This window comes from Carica papaya, chromosome 4, assembly GCF_054855325.1.
Source record: "Carica papaya isolate Zhongbai chromosome 4, ASM5485532v1, whole genome shotgun sequence".
Taxonomy (NCBI): domain Eukaryota; kingdom Viridiplantae; phylum Streptophyta; class Magnoliopsida; order Brassicales; family Caricaceae; genus Carica; species Carica papaya.
In genome coordinates, this window is record NC_142312.1 from 28,004,137 (window position 1) to 28,026,967 (window position 22,831).

At 34.4% G+C, this 22,831-nt stretch overlaps 1 protein-coding gene across 1 annotated transcript; it reads left to right on the forward strand.

The window, feature by feature from the left end:
* The first annotated feature begins 295 nt into the window (after positions 1-295).
* LOC110820642 (glycerophosphodiester phosphodiesterase GDPDL4-like) lies at positions 296-22,677 on the forward strand. The gene is made up of 10 exons (XM_022050181.2): positions 296-402; positions 483-630; positions 8,123-8,416; positions 8,923-9,038; positions 9,185-9,683; positions 10,445-10,483; positions 10,584-10,868; positions 20,726-20,868; positions 21,293-21,770; positions 22,090-22,677. Exons 2-10 carry the CDS (start codon positions 510-512, stop codon positions 22,371-22,373), a joined length of 2,259 nt encoding a protein of 752 aa, XP_021905873.1. The 5' UTR covers positions 296-402; positions 483-509; the 3' UTR covers positions 22,374-22,677.
* Positions 22,678-22,831: the final 154 nt, after the last annotated feature.

Below are 22,831 nucleotides of genomic sequence, written 5' to 3' on the forward strand. Positions count from 1 at the left end.
ATGCAAAACTGTGTATTTTCAAAATCAATAATAAAAATGCAGTCAACAGAAGATAATGAGCAGTACAAGTGCAGGAATTGAGTCAGATAATTAATTATTTAAAAAAGTTTATTTTGCTCTTAAAATATTTATTAAAATTTTAAAAATATTTATTTAGAATACTAATTAATATATATTAAAAATACAACTGCTATTAATTAAATTAGATTATAAAATTCAATTAAAGAAATTTAATAAATTTTTTTTTTGTAAAAAAAATCTTTATATAGAAGCTTATTACAAAATTAGACATTTCCGCTGTAGTACAACTGTGCAAAACCGTGCACGGCCGAGCTGCTAGCTGGAGCTGAGACAGAGGCCGGGACCTGACAGTAATCTAAAACTCTTACGTGCTTACGCCGCGTAAGTAATGACTGAAAAAGGTCCTTGCCTTTTCTCTCTTTCTTTTTCGCTAAATCTCGTTCGTTTCCCGGGAAAACCAGAAGAAGAGATTGCGGCCAGAGAGTTCGATGAATCGCATGCGAGATTGTACGGCAATGTGCTTATCTATTGTTGTTTTGCTTTACTCGCTGCTAGCTTTGGTCTCAGCTCAAGGAATGGCCACTACTCGTCCCTGGAAAACACTTAGCGGTAAGTGACTTTTGCTAGTTCTGGTCTCTTTTCAGGTCAGATTGCAGAGATAGTTGAGAAAAATAGGAGAAATTGCATTCTGCTTCATTTTCTTTTCTTCATCGGTTCCGATGGATTTTCTGGTGTTTTCTTAGATTTTTTAAGCTGTTATTGCTACGCGATTGCGGAGAACGAGTTGAGGAATATGTCTGTTTCTGTGCCTATTCTCGTGTTTTAGTTGATTCCAACTGCTGCTTCTGCTCTTTTTGCTGACGATGAGTCCAGGAATTTGCGAGAAAATGCTTTGTGGTTCATTTTCTTCTCATCTGTTTCATCGGATTTTTGTCCTGTTTTCTTCGACTCTTTGTTTACAGTTGTTGCTGCTTGATTTTTTATAAATGGCGTGGAGAAGACGATGAAATGCAAAGTTCCTCTCAAGCTTGGACTTAATTTGGTTGATGTTTTTTTTAAAACCTGTTTCGGGTTAGCTGAGCAGTTTTCTCATCCTTCTCATTTCTATTTTTGCTAGATATTGGAAAGAAATCTGAAATATGAGGTTTCAGTTTCATTTCTTTTATGTCTCACTTTAAACTGATTAATAAAATCAGGCAGTTTTGTATCATAGTGTTGAAACTCCTCTTGATTTTACAATATTAAATTCAAATAAATGGGGCTTTCTCGTAGCATGACATTTTTTTTTAAATAACAAATATAATACTAAAAAAACACAAAGAGGGTTCAACCTGTGTACCCAAGGTACACAAGTCATGTCAATCAAATTTCCCAAATCCTCACTCGTGCAGAAAGGAAGATCCTTAATAAAAAAATGCTTAGTCCTGAAATCACGTATCCTTGATCCTATCAAGTGACTATTGTATGCCCTCAAAAATTATTTTATTTCTTCATTTTCATTTGACCCTCAAATGGTAGCCAAAGGAGTAAGGCCTAAACTCTTTTCTACCCATATCTCCTCTTTTATCGATCCTGCCATAACCCAATTTATTCCATAAGACTATAAGCAAAACACAAAAGCCAATAGGAGAAAGGGCAACACAAAGCAGATGGTTTACATATTCTGCAACTTTCTTGAATAAGTAGCTGACTTTTCCTCCAATTGATCAGATTGTCTACAATAAGGATGCAACCTCATGCCGTCTCGCAGGCAAAAAAAAAAAGAAGCTATTCTTAGGGATGTCTTGGCATTTTTGATCAGTTTCCATGGGAAATCTTGATTTGTCCTTCCACTTGTGGTCAAATGAGAGAAATAAGATTTCACAAAGAATAGCCCTTTAAGTTTTAAAATCCATTCATCCAGGGCTTCTGAGCCCATTGAAACAGAAACTGAAATTGATTTGTATATTAAGTCACCTCCAAATCATTGAAATTCCTTAACAGAGCCATTGACCAGGTTCCATTGTCCTCTGAATTCTAGAAGGATTCTTCATTGCTGCCTCTTTGTTGCAAGCCAAAAAGAGAATTATGGGCAAACGATGATCTGGTTTACCAACCTCCATCCATTTGTCCAGCCAAAACCTCACCATTTGGCCCAAGTCCAACATTTTAGCTTTAAATTTCTAAAAGATCTTTGAAGAAAAAATGTATTACTTTTTATTTCTTATTCTTTGTGTTTACACTTAAGATATATACATGGAATTATTCTTATTTTAGGAGAATTCTAATTACATTATATTACTTTATTATTAAAACTTTAAATAATAAAATATCTTATTTAACATAATATCCTAATTAACATGGAATCTTTATCAACACTCTTTTTCAAGTTGGTGCGAAATATCACATATACCCAACTTGTAAATCAGATTTTGGAGAGATTTATTGTATAGCCCTTTAGTGAAGATATCTGTCATCTGATCATCAGAACATACATGATATAAGCATAAGGAACCATCAACCACTTTCTCTTTTATGAAGTGTCAATCAATCTTAATGTGTTTTGTCTTATCATGTTGAACTGGATTATGGGTAATTTAATGACTGTTTTATTGTCACAAGACTGAGATAGTTTCTCCACTTTAAGCAATTTTAATTTATTAGTTTTTGCAACCATATTAATTCACATATTATTTCACCAATTGCTCTATATTTTGTCTCAGCATTGGAGTGGACAACAATATTTTGTTTCTTGTTTTTTTATGTAACTAAGTTGTCTCGTATGAGTGTGCAGTAACTTGTAGTTGATCTTGTATCATCCAGAAACCAGCCTAATCGACATCTATAAATACTTTTATTTTAAGGTGACTATATTTGGAAAAGAATATACATTTTTTCTGGTGCAAATTTCAAGTATCGTAATATACAAAATACAATATGTAAATGAATGTCATGAGAATCATGCATGTACTGACTCATCAGACTAACTGTATATACTATATATTAGGTCTGGTATGTGAGAGATAAATGAGTTGTCCAGCTAATTTTTGATATCTTTTCAAGTCAACTGATGTACCACTACGTATTTGTAGTTTATGATTGCTCTCAATAGAGATTGCCGGTTCATTCCAATCTCTTCTGACAAGTGTAGGATATACTTTTTTTGAAAAATGAAGATTTTTTTATTAGATCTGACAACTTCAATTCCCAAGAAGTATTATAATTTTTTTATATATTTTATTTCAAACTCTTAAGTAAAAAGTTTTTTTAGTCAAATCATCTCCTCTGTATCATCTACAGTTACTATAATATCATTTACATAAACAATAAAAAAAGTGACTTTAATATCACGATGTTTGATAAATAGAGTATGATCAGTATTGCTTTGTTGATATCCAAAAAATATTACAGTTCTTCTAAATCTTTCAAATCATGCTCTTGGAGATTGCTTCAATTCGTATAATATTTTTTTTAATTTACAAACTTTTCCTTGCGTCCTCTCATCTTCAAATTCAGGTAAAATTTTCATGTGTATCTCTTCCTCTAAGTATACATGGAGGAATGCATTTTTTATATAAAACTGTTGTAGATCCCAATCAAGGTTTTAGCTGCATAAGAAAAAAGTATTTTAATTGTGTTCATCTTCGCAACAGATGTAAAGATCTCTTGATAGTCAATTATATAAGTCTGAATAGATTCTTTAACCACCAATCTAATTTTGTACCTTATAATCGATCCGTCTGCTTTGTGTTCTACAGTGAGCACTCATTTACAACTAACTATCTTCTTTCCCTGTGGAGTAAAACAAGTTTCCATGTTTCAATTTTTGTCAATGCTTTCATTTCTTTAATTATGGCTTCCTTCATCTTGAGATCTCCTAGAACTTCTCTCTAATTCTGTAGAATAAACACAGAGGAAACATATAAGACAAAACCTTTATAGGAGAGAGATAAAGAGTCATAAGAAACAAAGTTAGATATAAGATGCTTAGTACAAGTTCTCGTTCCATTTCTAATAGTAATAGGTTTATCTGATAAATCGCAAAAGAAAGATAACTCACAATTATTTTCTGAAACCAGGGAAGATTCTTAATCTAGAACAGACTGCATGATGGGATTTTCCTTGAATATTTTGTCTCTCTTTGAATACTTTTTCAAGTTTGGTTTATCCAAACGTCCAACATTTTCTTCTTGAGTAAGACTTTCTGCAATATAATTCTCTCCCTGAATATGACTATCAAGTCTTACCTAATTGGGTATCACCTCTTTCTTCTCACTCTTCCCCTGAAGGGGTATTGGATTTGAGTTGAAGTAAGACTCGGTTTTCTTAAAGGTAATATCCATAGTTACAAAGTATTTTTTATACGATGGATGATAACACTTGTACCATTTTTAGGTAACAAAATATCCAATAAATACACACTTAAGAGTTTTATGTTCTAGTTTATCCATATTTTTATCATAAATAAAGTACACACGTTTAAACACTTATGGGAGAATAATGTAGAAATTTTTTCTTACAAAACTTCCATAGAACTTTTAAAATGTAAGATTCGTAAAAATATTCTATTAATAAGATAAGCAGTTTAGAGAATTGTATCTCTCCAATAACTTTTTGATAGATTTATGGTGAATATTACCTTGCTATCTCCGGTGTGTCTATTTTTTCTTTCAGCAACTTCATTTTGTTTAATAGTGTCGACACAACTTGTCTGATAAATTATCCTATTTGACTCCAAATAAGCATGAAACCCACTATCTATATATTTTATATCATTGTCAGTTCTCAAAATCTTAAATTTAGTACTAAACTGTGTATATATCATTTTATGGAACGATTGAAAGAATGAAAATACATTACCTTTTGCTTTTAATAGATAAATCCATGTTAATCTAGTATAACAGTTAATAAAAATAACAAACCTTTTATAACTAGATAGAGAGATATTCTGAATAAGTTGCTACATATCAGAGTGAATAATTATAAAAAATCAATACTTTTATTATTACTTAAATAATAGGAGCTCATTTTATATTTAGCAAATTCGCATGTATCACAAATTAAAGAATACATAGAAGTTCTTTTACATAAAATATGACATAATTTTTCTAAAACAAAAAATGCATTTTCATATTGACTTTCTTATTCTCAATGATGACTTGACTCCCTATTAAGTTCTAGTTTTTATCCAAGATAAATAAGCCATTTTACAGTATACTAGTGTTAATCTTCTTTTCGGTTTGAAAATTATGAGAAATACAATAATTAGAAAAAATATCAACTTTACAATTGAGATCTCTAGTGATGACACTAATAGATAAAAAATTGTCAGAAAAATTAAGTACATATAAAACTGAAAACAATATAATAGCAAGGGGTACAATTATGGAACCTATTCCAGATATGGAGTTGTATGAACCATCTGTTATACGGGCATTTTCCCCTTCAATACAAGAAAAATAGGTTAGGAATTATTTAAAGAGTTTGTTATGGGTCTGTTAATTTTAGAATTTATAATCCAAGTATTCGGAGTGGAAATAGGATGAAGATGAGTAATACCTGATTTTACCATATTTGATGTGCCAATAGTTGATGAACAGTTAAGTTGAGTCAGAAGACGTTTCAGGTTTTGATCTCTTATGTTGAAAAGGCTCCAACAGATGGTGAGTGAAGTGTTTCCAGACTTCAACAAAATTTGCTTGAACTCTCATGGTTCCACTTCTCCTTCCCCTATGACCTCTACTTGGTCTTTTATGCAACTTCCAACAAGTTTTCTAAGTGTGTTTTGACTTGCCACAATAATCACACTTCCGTATATCTTTGGATTGGTAAGACTAAACAACTAATCTAGTCTTCTCAACTGGTGCAATATGAAATATGGTTTTTCTTCTACTTTTTTCTTACTGGACATAAGTATAAGTTTGTTTTAATGAGAGAAGATGATCCTTACCAAGTATTTGAACTTATATTTGATCATATTCGGTGTTCAGACCAATTAAAAAATTATAAATCCGCTATTTTTCTATCAATTTATAAAATTTGACTGCATCTGTAGGACAATTTATCTGAAAGTCTCGATAATAATTTAACTTCTGTCATAATCCACCAAGTTTAGAAAAATATTGAGAAATAGTCATCTCTCCTTATTTTGTATCATGAATTTTATTTTAGAGTTCATATATTTGAGCATCATTATCTACTTGTGAATATGTAATAGATGTTGCATTCCATATTTTTTTAGCAGTATTAAGCAACAAATATATTCTAATAATGTGAGATTGTATGGAATTGGTGAGTCATGACATTACTAAAAAGCTCTCAGAGCCCTATTTATTACATTCTAAACTACCAACATCTGGCTTTTTCACATCGTCAGTAATATAACTTTGCAATCTTTTAGATTTGATGAATAATAAATAAAATATCGAATAAGTAAAATAATTAGTTTAATCAAACTTTACGAGACTAATCTGTAATGAAGAGTTACCGAAACTAATAAGACTCACCTTTTTTGTTTTTGTCATTTTAGAGTGTTAAAGACAAAAAGAAAAATACTCAGTAATGAAAAACAAACCCCCTAATCTGCACCAAAAGAGAAAAAGGATAAAAAACCGGAATCAGATCTGGCTCAGCTCTGTTCGGTAGCGGCTTAGATGTGGACGACTTGGCTTAGGCGTGGACAGACCGGGTCTAAGTGGTCCAGTGTGCAGAATGGCCAAACTGGACGTCTCCGTGCGCGGAAAACAGGAATGGCACAGCGGAGGAGAACTGTCCGGTCAATGCAGCGTGATTTAGTGTGCGACCGGAGCAGCGTGGCGTGTGGGAGGAGTAGTCGAGCCGTCTCCAGACTCATCGTTATTGCTTCCTTTAGTTTGTTGAATGCCCCTACAGCTTTCTCATTCCGTTAAAGCATTTTTCTTCAACATATTCTTTAGGAACTTACTTATCATTCCATAATTCCTAATAAATTTCCGATAATACCCTGTTAAGCCCAAAAATCTCGCAATGCTTTCACTGACTTTGGTTGTGGCCAAGTCACAACTACTTCAATATTCCTCAGGTCTGTCCTAACTCCTTGGAAGCAAATCAAATTGCCTACATATTCAATCTCACTTTACATGAAGGAACATATTGATTTCTTTGCAAACAACTTGTTTCATCTCAACACCGTTGTCACCTCCTCCAACTGCTCACAATGCTGTTTTCTTGTCGCACTGTAAATTAGAATGTTATTAAAAATACTAATCCGATGTTTCATAGATGTTCTTAAAAGATATGGTTCATTAATGCTTGAAAAATTGCCAGAGTATTATAACTTGAAAAACATCACCTTAAATTCATAACGGCCACGATGCATTGTAAAAGCAGTCTTGTGGATGCTTCCCTCTTTAACCCGTATTTGATGATAACCGGCCCTTAAATCAATCTTGGAAAATACAAAAGCTCCACTCGATTCATCTAATACGTCATCAATGATTAGAAATGGAAACTTGTCTTTTACTGTGATTGAATTGAATTCAAAATAGTTCACACAAAACCTTCAAGTGTCGTCCTTCTTCTTGACCAGTAACACTGGGATGCAAAGGGGCTCTTGCTTGGTCAAATAATCTAATGTTTCAGCATTTTAGTCACCTGTTGCTCTATCTCTCATTTCTAGAGATAAACATATTTATAGGGCTGAATATTAACTGGAGGGCTGCTTTTTGTCAATGGAATTGCATGATCAAAGGCCCTGCTGGATGGCAATCCTCCTGGTTCCTGGAATTCATCCTGGAACTTCTCTAGAATATGGAGATCTGATTTGATTTAAGCTGTTGTAGTTTGTTTTCTATTTTGGTTCTTTGTTATACCCATGTACATGCTCATTCTCTTTGTAAAAAATTCAGTTTCTCTCTAAATTCCACATATATGATAAGGAAAATAGTTGCAATAATAACAAACTATATGTAATCTACCATAAAGGGCTGAGAAATTGAAATGCAGAGTTTATTTTTCCTTTTCATTTCCCCACCTAGTTTTAGTTGTTATGGTTTTGAAAGACCTTGAACTAATGGTTATGATTTTGAAAGATCAGGGGATAATCTATATATTCATTGAGCTCACTTATTGATCCCTTTTGTAGGAAATTCTCCTGTAGTGATAGCACGCGGTGGGTTTTCAGGACTGTTTCCGGATTCTAGTAATGCAGCTTATAATCTGGCGCTGTTGACTAGTGTGCCAGATGTTATCCTATGGTGTGACGTGCAATTAACAAAAGATGCAGCTGGAATTTGCTTCCCTGATCTAAAGCTGAATAATGCTTCTGATATTTCAGGCATTTTTAAGAATCAGCAGAAGACTTACAATGTCAATGGGGTCTCCACCCAAGGATGGTTTTCTGTGGATTTTACCCTTGAGGACCTCTCTAATGTTACCTGTAAGTTTTTAATTGGTCTATTTGAGTTCCAATTTTTTGTTGTGATCAGGTTGAGGAAATTAGATAAGAGACAAATAGTTTTGGCACTTTGGTTCCATATTTAGTTCATCTTGTAAGGCTGAGGAATTTTTAATGATTTTCCTTTCTAACTTTTCTAACTGCTTAATTTTCCTTGTCTAAAGGATGCCTTGCATATTGCTGATGTGTTGTTCTTTTCAAAAAAGTTTCTTCTTATAGGGCATATTAACTTGGACTGTCACTGCTTATGGAATTGACTTTTCACTTTTTCATTGGGATATGCCTGCATTAGTCATCTAAACAACATAAGTAAGCTCAGAATGTTGTTTAGCCATTTTGATTAATTACATTCTGGAGTTTTGAGATGTTTTCAGTCCTTCAGTAGTTATAAAGCTTGCTGCTTGGTACTGTGGAATTGTCTATCCGCTTGCTGAAAGTCATCATCTAAGTGTGACATATTTTCTCACACATCTATCTTACCTGGACAGTAACTCAAGGAGTCTTCTCACGCACTGATAAGTTTGATGGCAATCTATTCCAAATTATGACTGTTAAGGATGTGTTTAGCCAATTCAAACCAACAGGTTTTTGGTTAAATATTCAAGTAAGTGATTTTACAAACACCTCAATGCATTAGATTTCTTATTTATTTTTTTGTTGTTTTCATTTCCTATCTTTCTATTGTCTTTATGCTGCAAATATTGAGGATCACCCCTTCTGTTTTCTACCTTGTGTTTTCATTTGAAACAGCATGATGCATTCTACGCGCAGCACAATTTGAGCATGAGAAGCTTTGTACTTTCTGTTTCTAAAAGTGTAATTGTTAACTACATCTCATCCCCAGAATTGAGTCTCTTGAGGGGCCTTGCATCACACATCAATAGAATGACAAAACTCATCTTCCGGTTTCTTGGGCAAAACGAGATTGAGCCTTCAACCAATCAGACCTACATATCTCTTCTGAAGAACCTCACTTTTATCAAGACATTTGCCTCAGGAATCCTTGTTCCAAAGTCGTATATATTGCCCGTGGATGCAAGTTCTTACCTGTTAGGTCCTACGTCCCTTGTCCAAGATGCTCATAAAGAAGGGTTAGAAGTTTTTGCTTCGGGTTTTGCTAATGATGTTCCATTTAGCTACAACTACAGCTATGATCCAGTTACAGAGTCATTGTCTTTCATTGACAATGGAGAATTCTCTGTTGACGGTCTGTTGTCTGATTTCCCTATATCTCAATCTGCGGCCATTGGTAAGTTTTTTCTTCTCAGTTCTTCCTCACATAATGAGCATTGTGTATATCTTTCGTTATTGGTTAGTTCTTATATATGTGCTGAACTAATGTCTGTTCCATAGTGAAAGCTTCTGTTCATACTTCTAAAACACAATTAAAAGTTAATGCTCCACTCTTTTGGTTCCCAATCAAGGGTGCACCGTTGCACTGTTAACTCCCCATTGTCTTCCAGCAAAGAAAACTCTTCTTTGTCTTGATGTGAAGCACTAAACCTAAGAATTTGACTCTTGCTTGGCGGGGGTCATTTTTTATTGGGGAAGAAGGCCAGAAAACCCTCTATTCTCTCTCTCTCTCTCTCTCTCTCTCTCCCCCTCCTCCTCCCTCCCTCTCCCTCTCCCTTCCCCCCTCTCTCTCTCTCGGTTTTCAAAGACATTTATTCCTATCTGAACCCTGTTGATGACTCAAAACTCAGAAATTGACGCTGAACCTTCAAAATAGAGGTGTTTGAGATAATAGATTATGCACCTTCTGTCAAGCTGTTATGGTAATAAGTTACTGCATTTGTCAAGAAGCTTTCTTCTTGTTTCTTTCTATTTGTTAACAGCTACAAATTATTTGTTCCATCAGTTCTGCATCTTTTACACAACAACTTATCTTTTTCCAGAAAATAATTTTTTCATTGTACTATGCTAAACAAACATAAGTTTTCATTGACTATAAATTATGTTTTACCAGACTTATCGTTCCCTTGAGATGCTGACTTATTCTTTCTACTTCAGGTTGCTTTTCTCATCTGGAGAAAAATGCATCAAAACAAGGTCTGAAGCTACTTAGAATTGGTTATAATATTGTATATTAGGATGATTAAGTAATTCAACATTAATTTCAACTGATTTTGTTGTTGTGCTCATTTTAAAGTGGATCTGTTGGTTATTTCCAAAAATGGAGCAAGTGGAGACTACCCTGGCTGTACGGACTTGGCATACCACAAAGCTGTCACAGACGGTGTCGATATTCTTGATTGTTCAGTTCAGATGTCCAAGGATGGGATTCCATTTTGCTTAAGCTCCATAAATCTCATGGATAGCACAACAGTTGCCGAATCCAGTTTCAGTAATCTCATGCAAACTATTCCAGAAATTAAGTCAGGCAGTGGAATATATACCTTTAGCCTGATGTGGTCTGATATCCAGAAGTTAAAGCGTAAGTTGATTTTTTCTCCTCCGGATTTTTCTTCCTATTGAACAGGTGTGAAGAAATATTCAAGAGTGGTTTTATTAATCACATAAATATGTTATCTATAACCTTGCATTAGGGTATAGTAATTTAATCTTACAAGGATTTATGTTCTATAACCCTAACAGAAAAACAAGAATAAAAATATACACAAATAATATGACAAATAAATTTCATGATAACAGATTAAATAGAAGAATGTGTCTATCTTTTTACTCCCCCAGAAGTTGTGCAAGGTAACACGTAGAGATTGGATTGCAACTGATTGAAACTTGTAGAAGAAATTCCACAGGTGAAAATGTCAGCTAGATGATATTGACTGACAATATATCATACTATTAATTTGTCTTGCTTGTACTTTTTCTCAAATAAAGTGAATATCCAGTTCAACATATTTAGAACAAGCATGATTGACTAATTAGAACTCGTATGAGTAGTGCTGATATCATTACCAAACAAGATAGATCTTTTGAATGAAGTAAACTAAATCTCCTAGAGCGTGTCCTCTAATCAGCATAAGTGAGAAACTGCCACAACAACATGATATTCAACATCAGCAGTGGAGGGAGAAGTTGTAGTTTGCTTCTTGGAACACTAAGAGATCAAATTGGTACCAAGAAAAATATAATTCCCGGTGGTAGACCTATAGGGGTCAGGGCATTGTGTTCAATTTACATCCATGTATCCTACTAAATGCATAGGGGAATCAAAGTGAATTTCAAGGCCATAATGTAGAGTACTTTGTATGTAGCATGTTTTACAGCCTGAAAATGGTCCTCACAAGGTTCATGCATGTGCTGGCAAACTTGATTGCTAGCAGAGAAAATCTTACCAATACTACAATATGAAGTAACATATGAAAGTAGGAAACTAGAGCTTACCAATCTGATGACGGGACTGCGAATGATTAGCTAGGGGCTAATAGCTGTCCTAACCATGTTGACGTAATAAATCCATAGTATATACATGCTTTTGTCCATAAAGAGGCTGTCAACACCCTCAGTCAAGGTGGCTGAACTGAAAGAAGAAGAAGAAGAGACTGTAATAAGTTACTAGAAAAAGCAGTTATAATAAAATAATCAATGTGGAATTGTGCAGTCATTATGAGTGCAGTGGCAGCCGCTGAATGAGATGGCGATGACCTCTTCTGTTTAGGGTTTAATTAGGTCAAACTTGAACACTAAATATTCACAAAAATACCCTTTTGCCTCTTTCCCTTGTATCCTGACAGAGGCCTTCCATATCTTGAGAAACTTGAATATCTAATAAAATATTGCAGAGTAGTCATATCATTCATGAAAACCTCTTTTCAAGTTGGACAAGAAGAGACTGTAATAAGTTACTAGAAAAAGCAGTTATAATAAAATCATCAATGTAAAATACGATTATAACTATATGAGAATCATGCTTGTAGATGTAGATAAACATAAGCATACTTGCATGATTTGAGGTGAAACCTTAGAGTTAAAAAAAAAGATGTAAAATGTTGAAAATAAGCTCAAGAAGTTTGTTTAAGACCATAAATAGTCTTGTTTAGTTAACAAACATGTGAAACATAATCAGAATTCTCTAATCTTTGAGACTGCTTCAATTAACTTCTTTTTAAGAATACCATGGGAAAAATTTTCTTGACATCTAGTTGATGAATTGGCTAGTGATTCATTAATACAATTTCTCCCACTTTTATTTAAAAAAGAAGTGAATTCGCTAGTGATGAGATGTGACAATAGATAAAACAATTATGAATTGTAGATGACTTGATGACTGGATTGTAAGTTTGATCATAATCTTTTTTTCATCACAATCAATACTAGGTTGTTGTTAAAAACCTTGAGCAACCAATCAAGCTTTACAATACTCTGAGAATCATTACTTTCTATGTGACCTTACAGACCCAACAAAATCTAACAAGATTAGCATCAGTGTTAGAGCAACAAGTTATCTGTTATGTTCCCTAGTTAAGGATCGAGTCATTGGACAATTAATAATAAAATCGTCTTCTAACTTTTCTTATTATGATAGCGACCTATTTTGTGAAAATAGATTATACTTCATCAAAAGAGAGCTGCTAACTTGAATCTCGTTAGAGAGAGTTTTAATCTCGTAGTTTGAGATAAATTCTGATTTATTTTTATTAATAACAAACATACCCTTTTAAATAGATGTTACAACGCTTATTTATGAATATTGTCGAAATATTGTTTATTTCTTGTGTAAATTATGGATATATAATGAGGGTATATATACAAGTTGAGTTCCTAAATTGTAGTCGCAAATTATACAGTCAATATGTCTAGATATTAAAGAAGAAAACAATAACTAATTAAGAGATATTCTCTCTTTCTTAAACTCAGAAACTGATCCTAATTGAATCCCACTAATCTTGGCATTTAATTGTAATATCATATTTTCATAATCTGAATTCCACTAATCTTGGCGCTTAATCATAATCTCATATTTCCACACTCTCCCTCAAGTTGGGTGGTAGATGTCTAGCATTCCCAACTTGCTCTTCATAGTCTCGTAGTTTGCTTTTGGAAGTGCATTTGTCAAAAAATCTATTGTTTGGCGGTTAGATGGAGTATACACGAGTTTGACTGTTCCTCCTTCAATCTTCTCTTTGATGAAGTGGTGGTCTATTTTCACGTTCTTTGTTTGATCGTGTAGAACATGATTCTTTGCAATACTTATGGCAGTCTTGTTATCATATAAAACTGTCATAGTGGGATTTAATATAATGCCAAGTTCTTTGAGTATTATTTGGAGCCATATTCGTTTACATATTCCATGAGTCATTGCCCTGAATTTTGCCTCTGCACTACTTCTTGCCACTACGAACTGTTTTTTGCTTCTCCAAGTTACCAAGTTCCCCCACACATAAGAACAATACCCGGTAGTTGATCTTCAATCAGTTAAGGATCTTGCCCAATCCGCATCAGTGAATACCTCAATTTCCCTACTTAAGGTTTTCTTAAAGTAAAACCCTCTATCCGGGTTTTTTTTGAGATATTGTAAAATTCTGTATACAGCCTTCATGTATCTCTCAGTTGGGTTGTTCATATAGCGACTTACCATGCTAACAGAAAAACCAATATCAGGTCTTGTGTGAGTTAAGTAGACCAATTTTTTCACTAATCTTTGGTACCTGTCTTTATCAGTTAGAAGACTTTCAGTATCTTCATTAATCTTGCCCATAGGGTCCATAGACGTGTCTACTAGCTTATATCCTAGCATTTCAGTTTCTTGGAGCAGATCAAGGACATATTTCCTTTGTGTGACCACAATTCCCTCTTTGGTTCGGCCAACTTCTATGTAGAGAAAGTATCTGAGTTATCTAAAGCCTATGATTTCAAATTCTCTTGTTAGTAGTTTCTTGAGACTCTATATCCCTTCTTCATCGTTTTCTTTGATTATAATATCATCAAAATAAATAATAAATAAAATTAATTTACTTTTCTTGAAATTCTTTATAAACAGTGTGTGATCTGCTTGGCATTGCGCAAATCTATGCTTTTTTACAACTTTGGTTAGTCGATCAAATCAGGCCCTAGGTGACTGTTTTAGGCCGTCTATAGACTTTCTCAACTTGCACACTTTTCCTGCATTTTCTAGTGTTTCCATACCCGGTGGAATCTTCATGTAGACTTCTTCTTCTAGTTCTTCGTTTAGGAATGCATTTTTGACATCAGTTGGTGTAGATTCCAATTCAACTTTACTGCCACTGATAGTAACACTTTGATGGAGTTGAGTTTTACTACTGGTACAAATGTTTCTCATAATCAATTCCATATGATTGAGTGAATCCCTTAGCTACTAGTCGTGCCTTATATCTGTTTATGCTTTCATTTGGATTATGTTTATGGTGAATATCCATTTGCATCCAATGGGCCTCTTATCCTTTAGTAGTTCCGAGAATTCCCATGTCTCATTTTTCTCCAAGGCTTGTATTTCTTCCTGAACAGCAGATTTCCATTCAGGTTGCTGAAGTGCTTTTTGGATGTTGGATGGGATACGATCGTCTTCGAGGGAAGTAATGAATGTCGGAAAATTTTGTAAAAGTTTTTCATAATACACATGATTAGTGATTGGATGCGTAGTACAAGATCTTACCTCTTTCCTTAAAGCAATAAGTTGATTAAGATCATCTGAATCATTACTAGAGTCTAGATCATGAATCATGTTATCTTGTTGTGAGTCTAGTTTGCTTGAATCTCGATCTAATTCTTGGTTTTGCTCAGGTGGTGTGTTGTCCTCTTGAGGAGGTTTCTCGGTCTTTCCTCTATGTTTTCTCCTTGAATAGATCATTACCTCTTTACTGTCTTGTGTAGTTGATTTGGGAGTGATTGGAGGGAAATTGTTTAGAGGATTTTTAATGATAGAAAGAGTAATAGTTGTTTGTGGAGGCAGTGATAAGCTTGAAGGAGAGGTGGTGTTGGTTTCAACTTCCCAAAAATTGAATTCATCTGTGGACCAGTTCTCCTCCTGAATTGCTTTTTGGGATAGAAGGGTTGATTTTCGAAGAAGGTGACATCCATGGAGGTGTAAAATTTCTTAGTTGTAGGAGATTAGTATTTGTATTCTTTTTTGTTTGATGAGTAACCTAGAAAGAGCATTTGGTAGCTTTTGGATCGTACTACATTGGGACTTATGGATATGAACAAATGCAGTACACCCGAATATCTTGACTGGAATAGATGAGATTATTCGAATAAATGGATATGTAGTGAGAAAGACTTGAGATGAGGTTTTGAATTTGAGGATTTTAGAGAGCATTCGGTTGATCAAATAGGTTGCTATAAGTACTGCTTCACTCCAAAATTATTTTGACACGTTTAAAGCTATCATGAGTGATCTTCTCACGTCCATTAAATGTCTATTTTTCCTTTATGCAACTCCATTCTGCTGTGGAATATCAATGCACGAGATTTGATGTATGATACCATTTTCCAATATATATGACCCGAGCATGTGGTGATAGTATTCTCGAGTATTGTCTGTTCGAAGGACTTGAATTTTTGTCTGGAATTACGTCTGAATTATCTTGTTAAAGTTTTCAAATACTTCCTTTACTTCTGATTTCTTTTTCATGAGGAATACCCAAGTCATTTGTGTATGGTCATCAATGAAGGTGACAAACCATATACAAGTGATAATGTTGTTGATTTTGGAGGCTCCCCAAACATCACTATGTACCAAGGAAAATGGATGAGATGGTTTGTAAGGTTGGATGAAATAGGAATTGCGAGTGTGTTTGGACAACTGACATATTTCGCATTGAAATTTTATGGAACTTTTATTTAATAATGATGAATATAATTTTTCGAAATACAAGAAGCTTGAGTGGCTTAATCGATAGTGTCATAACATAACAGCAATATCTGGTTGGGTACTAAGGCTGTCAACTACACAAGCAGTCTTCATTGGTTGTTTTTGAATCTTCTCAGCTCTTAACAGATAAAGTCCAGCACACACCTTAGCATTATCAATCCTCTTCCCAGAGTTCAGGTCTTGAAATTCACATGTGGATGAAATTTAGCAACACAATTAAGATCTTGCGTTAGTCTATTTATAGGTAACAAGTTGCAATCCAATTTTGGTACATAGAGTACAGAGTTAAGGGTAATATCTTTGAAAATAATAATAGAATTTGTACCACATTCAAGGGTTCAATCGGCAATTCGAACAGAGGAAATATTATGGCAGGGTGTATATTCATGAAAAACCATGAGATTTCTAGTCATGTGATCTGATGCTCTAGAATTCACTATCCATGTAATGTGATTTTCCTGTCTAATGTTGAGGGTATGAGAAAAAATATTTTTTTGACTACATATGCAGTACCACTGGTTGCTTCGGAGGATTGTTGAGTCTGTTGGAGCATTTTTTGCAGCGCCTCTAGTTGTTCTTTGCTAAATGGACTAGAATTGTGCTTACTGCAGTACCACTTGAGCTCGTGTTAGGTTTGTCTTCTTCAGCTATAGCGGTGTAGCTTCGACCTCCTTGGTTTTCCATCAACAGGTTTACCGTGTAGATGCTAGCAAAGTCTCCTTTGTGTTTCCAGGTTTCTTGCAATAGTCGCATCATGGACAATTCTTCTTTATTTGATTGTTGTTATTGTTGAAATGAGTTCCTTGTGCAGTTACAGCTGAGTTATCCAAATTTTTTGAAGAGTTTTATATTCCCAAGATGACTTTTTGTCTACTTTCTTCTCTGTGAATTTCAGAAAACACTTCTCTAACACTAGGTAATGGTTTAATGCTTAATACTCTTCCATGTATCTCTTCCAGATTCTTATTGAGGCCAAGTGAGAACTTGTAGATGCATTCTTTCTCAACGATTTTGTACAGGAGTTGATCTTTGGAACACAATGCATGAAGTTTTCTCCTATGTGATTGGTCATAGAATTAATTAACTAAGACATCACCGTACTGTTTTCGAGTTTTCAGGTTTAGTGTCCTAGATTATCTTCCTTCAGCTGAGCAGCGGCTCCCGTAAGGTACTCTTCTTTACCTTTCCCGCATATGAATAACCGGACAGACTGTACCCATTGAACAAAATTCTGCCTATTAAGTTTACTGGTTATGGGAAGAATGATATCTTCTGTGACACTGATACTGCCGAAGTGGACTGCTTCAGGTCTGGAGGTTCCCTCCGAGATTGAACCTTTTGTTCTGCTTGCTATGAATCATTGAAAGTTTCTTCCCTTCCTCCTTTTTTTTCCAATGGTTTAGATTTATAGTTTTGATACCATTTAGAAATATTGTTTTTTTTCTTGTGTAAATTCTGGATACAGAATGAGGGTATATATATAACTTAAATTCCTAAATTGTAGTCGCAAATCATGCAGTCAATATCTCTCGATACTAAAGAAGGAAACAACAACTAATCAAGAGATATTCTCTCTTCCTTCAAATTAGAAACTGATCTTAACTGAATTCCACTCATCTTGGTATTTAATCGTAATATCATATTTTCATAATCTGAATCCTACTAATCTTAGCACTTAATCATAATGCCATATTTCCACAAATTTTAATCTAATTAGGAGTTTAAGTCTAATTATGATTATGTGCCAAGATTAGTAGACCCATATTTCCACAAATTTTAATATAATTAGGAGTTTAAGTCTAATTAAAAATACTCTCCTAAACTATTAGAAATCTTATACTATTTAAAAATCAAATATTAATGGGAAATCATATAGTATTTAGGAATTTAATATTAGTTAGGATCTTATGTTTACTATTTAAAAATCTAATTTTAATGGGAAATCATATATTATTTAGAAATTTAATACTAATTATTGAACTTCAATATCTTATTTAGTTGCTATCTTGTCTGTTGCCATGCCTTCCACATTCATGTCCTTCAAATATGCCCATAACACTATCACATGTCATAAACATGAAGAGCATCAAATTCATTTGACATCCATCTCCTTTGGGGAACTTAACAGCCTGCAATAGAATTTAGGTTCTTTAGGCAAAGCAAAGAAGAAAATAGCAGTGGCTAGAAAACATCCTCAAGTTTAAGCTAGACGACTCATGCAACCTGGAGTCAGCATTGGATGAGAGTGGGAAATAGAAGGATCCAAAGAAATAGGCTTGAAAGCACTAGGGGGCACAACAGTGGTGGTGGATGGTATGCCTGGATTCTAGTGGAATCAGTTGAGGACTATGCTTTCAGATTTAAAATAAGTGGATAAAAGTGTTAGGTTTCCAAAGATTTAAGGAGTGGTGGAAAAAGATGATTGTGGAGGGTCACACTAGTTATGGGTTGCTGAAAGATAGCATTGGTCAAAAGCAAAGATCAAACAATAGAACAAAGGATGAATTTGAGGCAGAGGGGCAGAGAAGAAATCCTGTTTGGTGAATTGAAAAGACTTGATAAATTGGAAGGAGAGAGAAGGTTCTCAACTGAGGAGACAAAAAATAGAGAAAATTCGGCTTGGTGTAGTAAATATACTTTTCATAAAGGAGATTGCATGAACACCGAAATCAAGAGCTATATGGATAAAGAAAGGGAATAAAAGCACAAAATTTTTCCACAGCACTATGAATTATCATAGACGATGCCAAGGAACTGGAGGTGAATGACCATGTTGTGAAAGGTAATGAAGATTTGAGTGAGAAAGTAAAAAGTTATCTGGAGGAGTTTGTACACTGTAGATGTCTCTTGTGAACAGGTATGAGATAATATTCATGGTTGATTTTATCAATCACATGAATGTATTATTATTTATAACCTTACAAGTTATTAGGATGTAGAACTTTAATCTTAGAAGTCATTAGGTTGTAGAACCCTAGTAATACAAAAGTGCTGTCTGAGCTTTGACAACTCTGATACTCGTAGTCAGAGGTCTGACATCAACAGAGTGAGCGAACGATTGAACTAGGAAACCATAGTAGGAAAAATTCTCAGAAAAGATCGGAGGAGTCGCAAGCAGTCCCACTTAAAATCCAGTTTTCTTATACTGAATTTAACCTTGAACCATAATTTATTAATTTAGTATATCACTACAACTATTTTCTAATAATATCTATTAAATAGACAATAGGGTAAGGAGAACAAAGAAATTTTAACGAGGTTTGACTAACTTAGCCTCCATCTGTAGGCACTACCAGAATAACTATTATTTCTTCAAGACTGTAGTACAAAGAGAAAGAAGAGACAACAAAACATATAGGAGTAAATGCTTTACCCTTTTATAGCAACAAGGGGGCCTCCATCTTGTCCCACCATTAATGTGGGATAAAAAATAACAAAGTGGAAATGAGTCACTTTTACAAGTACCAGGGTAGTGATATACTCAGATTGTATGATAAATAGATCAAGTAACAGACTAAAGTAAGACCATATTTATCCCTTGACTTATTTGTGTAACAACGTGGATCGTTATCTCATATGTGTAAATCATGGGAATATAACTTGCCCTGAAAAGCATACTTTAGTGATAATCGGAGAGTGCAGGATGAAATAACTCAAGATCATACAAGAAAGGAGGAAAATTATATTTCTAGAAAAAAAAGATGTAGATAAACAAAATGGATAAATGCGTGCAAAAAGCTGCTAAGCACGACAAGCATCCATTTGAACCACATGCAACTGTAGATGAATGTGTAAGATGCTAATACTGGAAAGTGGGCCCTGTAGACTTGAATGGAACCTTCTTACGTATATATGCATAGGCAAAATAAATTGTTTGACAATTTCAAAAAAGAAACTTGTTTCCGAAGCCTTAGATAATAGATCGGTTGTACATCAAGGAGAGAGGTCCAAAAGGGGGTTAAAAAGGAGTATGGAACTAGGTTGCAAAATAATCATCCAGTAATATAAACAATATTAGAGAGAGAAGTGGATGGAGTTATGCTAGCAATTGCAGTAAGCCACCTTAGATTCAGCTAACCAGGGGTTTAGATGTAGAACACCCAAGTATTGAACAACATATACTGAATAAGATGCTAACAAATTTGAATAAACACAGAAAATAAGTAAGTTTTGGGCAATGGAGTATGAAATTTTCTCTTGTGTCAGCGGTTAAGTTTACTTTAGGGTCTTATCTTAAATACATGGATTCTGTTTTGCACTACTGCCGGCGTATTGTTTGTTAGAAATGAAAAGCAAAATGAACTGGATATTAGTTGGTAGAAGTTGTCTGTTAAGAACAATGAATTGAAGCTACTTCTTACATTTCCATTTACTCCTTGCCTACTGTGAAAGTCACTGCATTTGTCATCCTATTATGTCAATAGAATAGGTATTATAATATACTGGAACTAATGAATTTTTATCATGGAATTCATTCCCTTGTATTTACATTGCAGCAATGATATCAAACCCACATTCAAAGTTCAATTTGTACAGAAACCCGAAGAACATAAATGCTGGAAGGTTTCTGACACTGTCTGATTTTTTAGCTTTGACAAACAGCAGTAACTCTCTTTCTGGCATCCTACTCAGCATAGAGGTGAGAGTTTTTGTTCTTCTAGACTTTTCTTTCCGTGTTCTTCTAGACTTCCGTATCCTATAGCGAATCAAATAAAATTAAGAATATTTAGATGTTAGAATATCCGGACCTCTCATGCATGATTGATAGTCTTGGGAATCAAATAAAATAGTTTCTATCGGTTTGCATTGTGAAGGTCCCATTTGTCAGGAATCTCATCGTTTCTTTTGGATTAGAAAAGATGCAGCAATAGGGCTTGATGCTAGAAACTTCTGGAGATAGATTAAAAAAATTATGGTTTCTGATCAGTGAAGAAACTTTATGCATTTCTTTTACAGCATTTCTAGGGACCTTTTTGTCATACTATTCATTTTTCAACAAGAGGCAAATGGAGCTCACTTGAGTCTTTTTTTTTTATCTAATCTAAGTCATTCTTGTTTTTCAGCATGCAGTCTACCTTTCAGAGAAGGGACTGGGAGTGATTGAGGCAGTACTTGATGCCTTGAGAGAAGCTGGTTATTCTCAGACACCAAAGAAAGTTATGATCCAGTCGATAGATAGTTCTGTCCTAAAGGAATTTAAGGAGAAAAGCAAGTATCATCTAGTTTATCAAGTTGATGAAACTATTTGTGATGCTCTTGACTCGACTATCAAAAATATCAAGAAGTTTGCTGATTCTGTTGTCATAGACAAAAAGTCCGTCTTTCCTCAAAATTCATTATTCGTTGCTGGTCAAACAAAAGTTGTAGAAAGGTTGAAGTCATTTAATCTCTCTGTCTATGTACAACTCTTCAGCAACGAGTTTATTTCTCAAGCATGGGACTTCTTCTCAGACGCGACAGTGGAGATCAACTCATATGTTATGGGAGCTGGCATAAGTGGTGTCATCACTGATTTTCCCAAAACATCTGCTAGATATCTAAGTAAGTAGCTCCTTCCACAGTCTCTTTCTGATTGAAATGCTGGCAGACATAGTTCTCTTTAGGTTGCACAACCATCAAGGAGCAGCCTTTTACTTGTTTGTTTTTATCTGATTCTATTAGTATAAGTTAATACCTGATTTGACAACCATAAGCAAAATTTAGTGCATGAGAATTATGTTATCAAAATTTCTGTATTTAGCTTTGCAATTTTGAAAAATTCAAGAGGTCGTTGCTTGTTACTGAAACAGACAGAAGTTTGCAACACTCAATTGACCTTCTTATGAATCTTATGAATTTTTGCTATTCCACTCTTTTACAGCAAATAAATGTTTGAATCTGGGCAACAACACACCTCCTTGTATGGACCCTGTTCAGCCAGGCGGCCTCATACAACTTGTGCCTTTGAATTACTTACCACCAGCAGAGGCTCCAGCTGCAATACTGACAGATGCTGACATTGCGGAGTCACCATTTCCCCCTGTTGCAAAAGTAAATGGGACTACGGCGCCGCCTCCAAAACAGCCAAATACACAGCCCAGAGTTGCAGTTGGCATCTTACTCTCCAGTACGGCGCTGCTGCTTGCAAGTCTTCCGATGTTTTGATACCATTGGATCATCAATCTACCCATAATCTTGTTCTTCTTGTGTTTCTTTTGTCTTGTTGCATGGATCTTGGGTAGCTTCGAACTTTTGCTATATTGGTCACTCATGGCTTAGTCCATTTCTATTCAGCCACCGAGTAGTCATGAACTATTTTCTCTCCGAGTGTGGGTTTTCTTCATTCATCCAATGTGGTTGAGAGTAGACAAAACCATATGTAGCTGTATGTATATATTATTGAGAGGTAAATATCATGATGGATTATATTTCCCATTTGATGATTAATATACAATATGCCTTACTGTTATCTTTTGGCATTTATAATTATGTGAGAGATTTAAGCCTAGTTTCAAAGAAATAAAAGTATCAGCCATTCAGTTAAAAAAATTATTTATGAGATTTAAGTAATTAATTTTAGCATGAAGTGTGATACTTCAATTTTATTTACTTAAGAAAATGAA

Excerpts from the sequence above, each read along its gene's own strand:
- LOC110820642 (XM_022050181.2), top strand. The coding sequence starts at position 510 with ATGAATCGCATGCGAGATTGTACGGCAATGTGCTTATCTATTGTTGTT. Across the intron at positions 9,039-9,184 it reads GTTTTTGGTTAAATATTCAA|CATGATGCATTCTACGCGCA; the intron begins GTAAGTGATTTT and ends CATTTGAAACAG. Across the intron at positions 20,869-21,292 it reads GCATCCTACTCAGCATAGAG|CATGCAGTCTACCTTTCAGA; the intron begins GTGAGAGTTTTT and ends CTTGTTTTTCAG.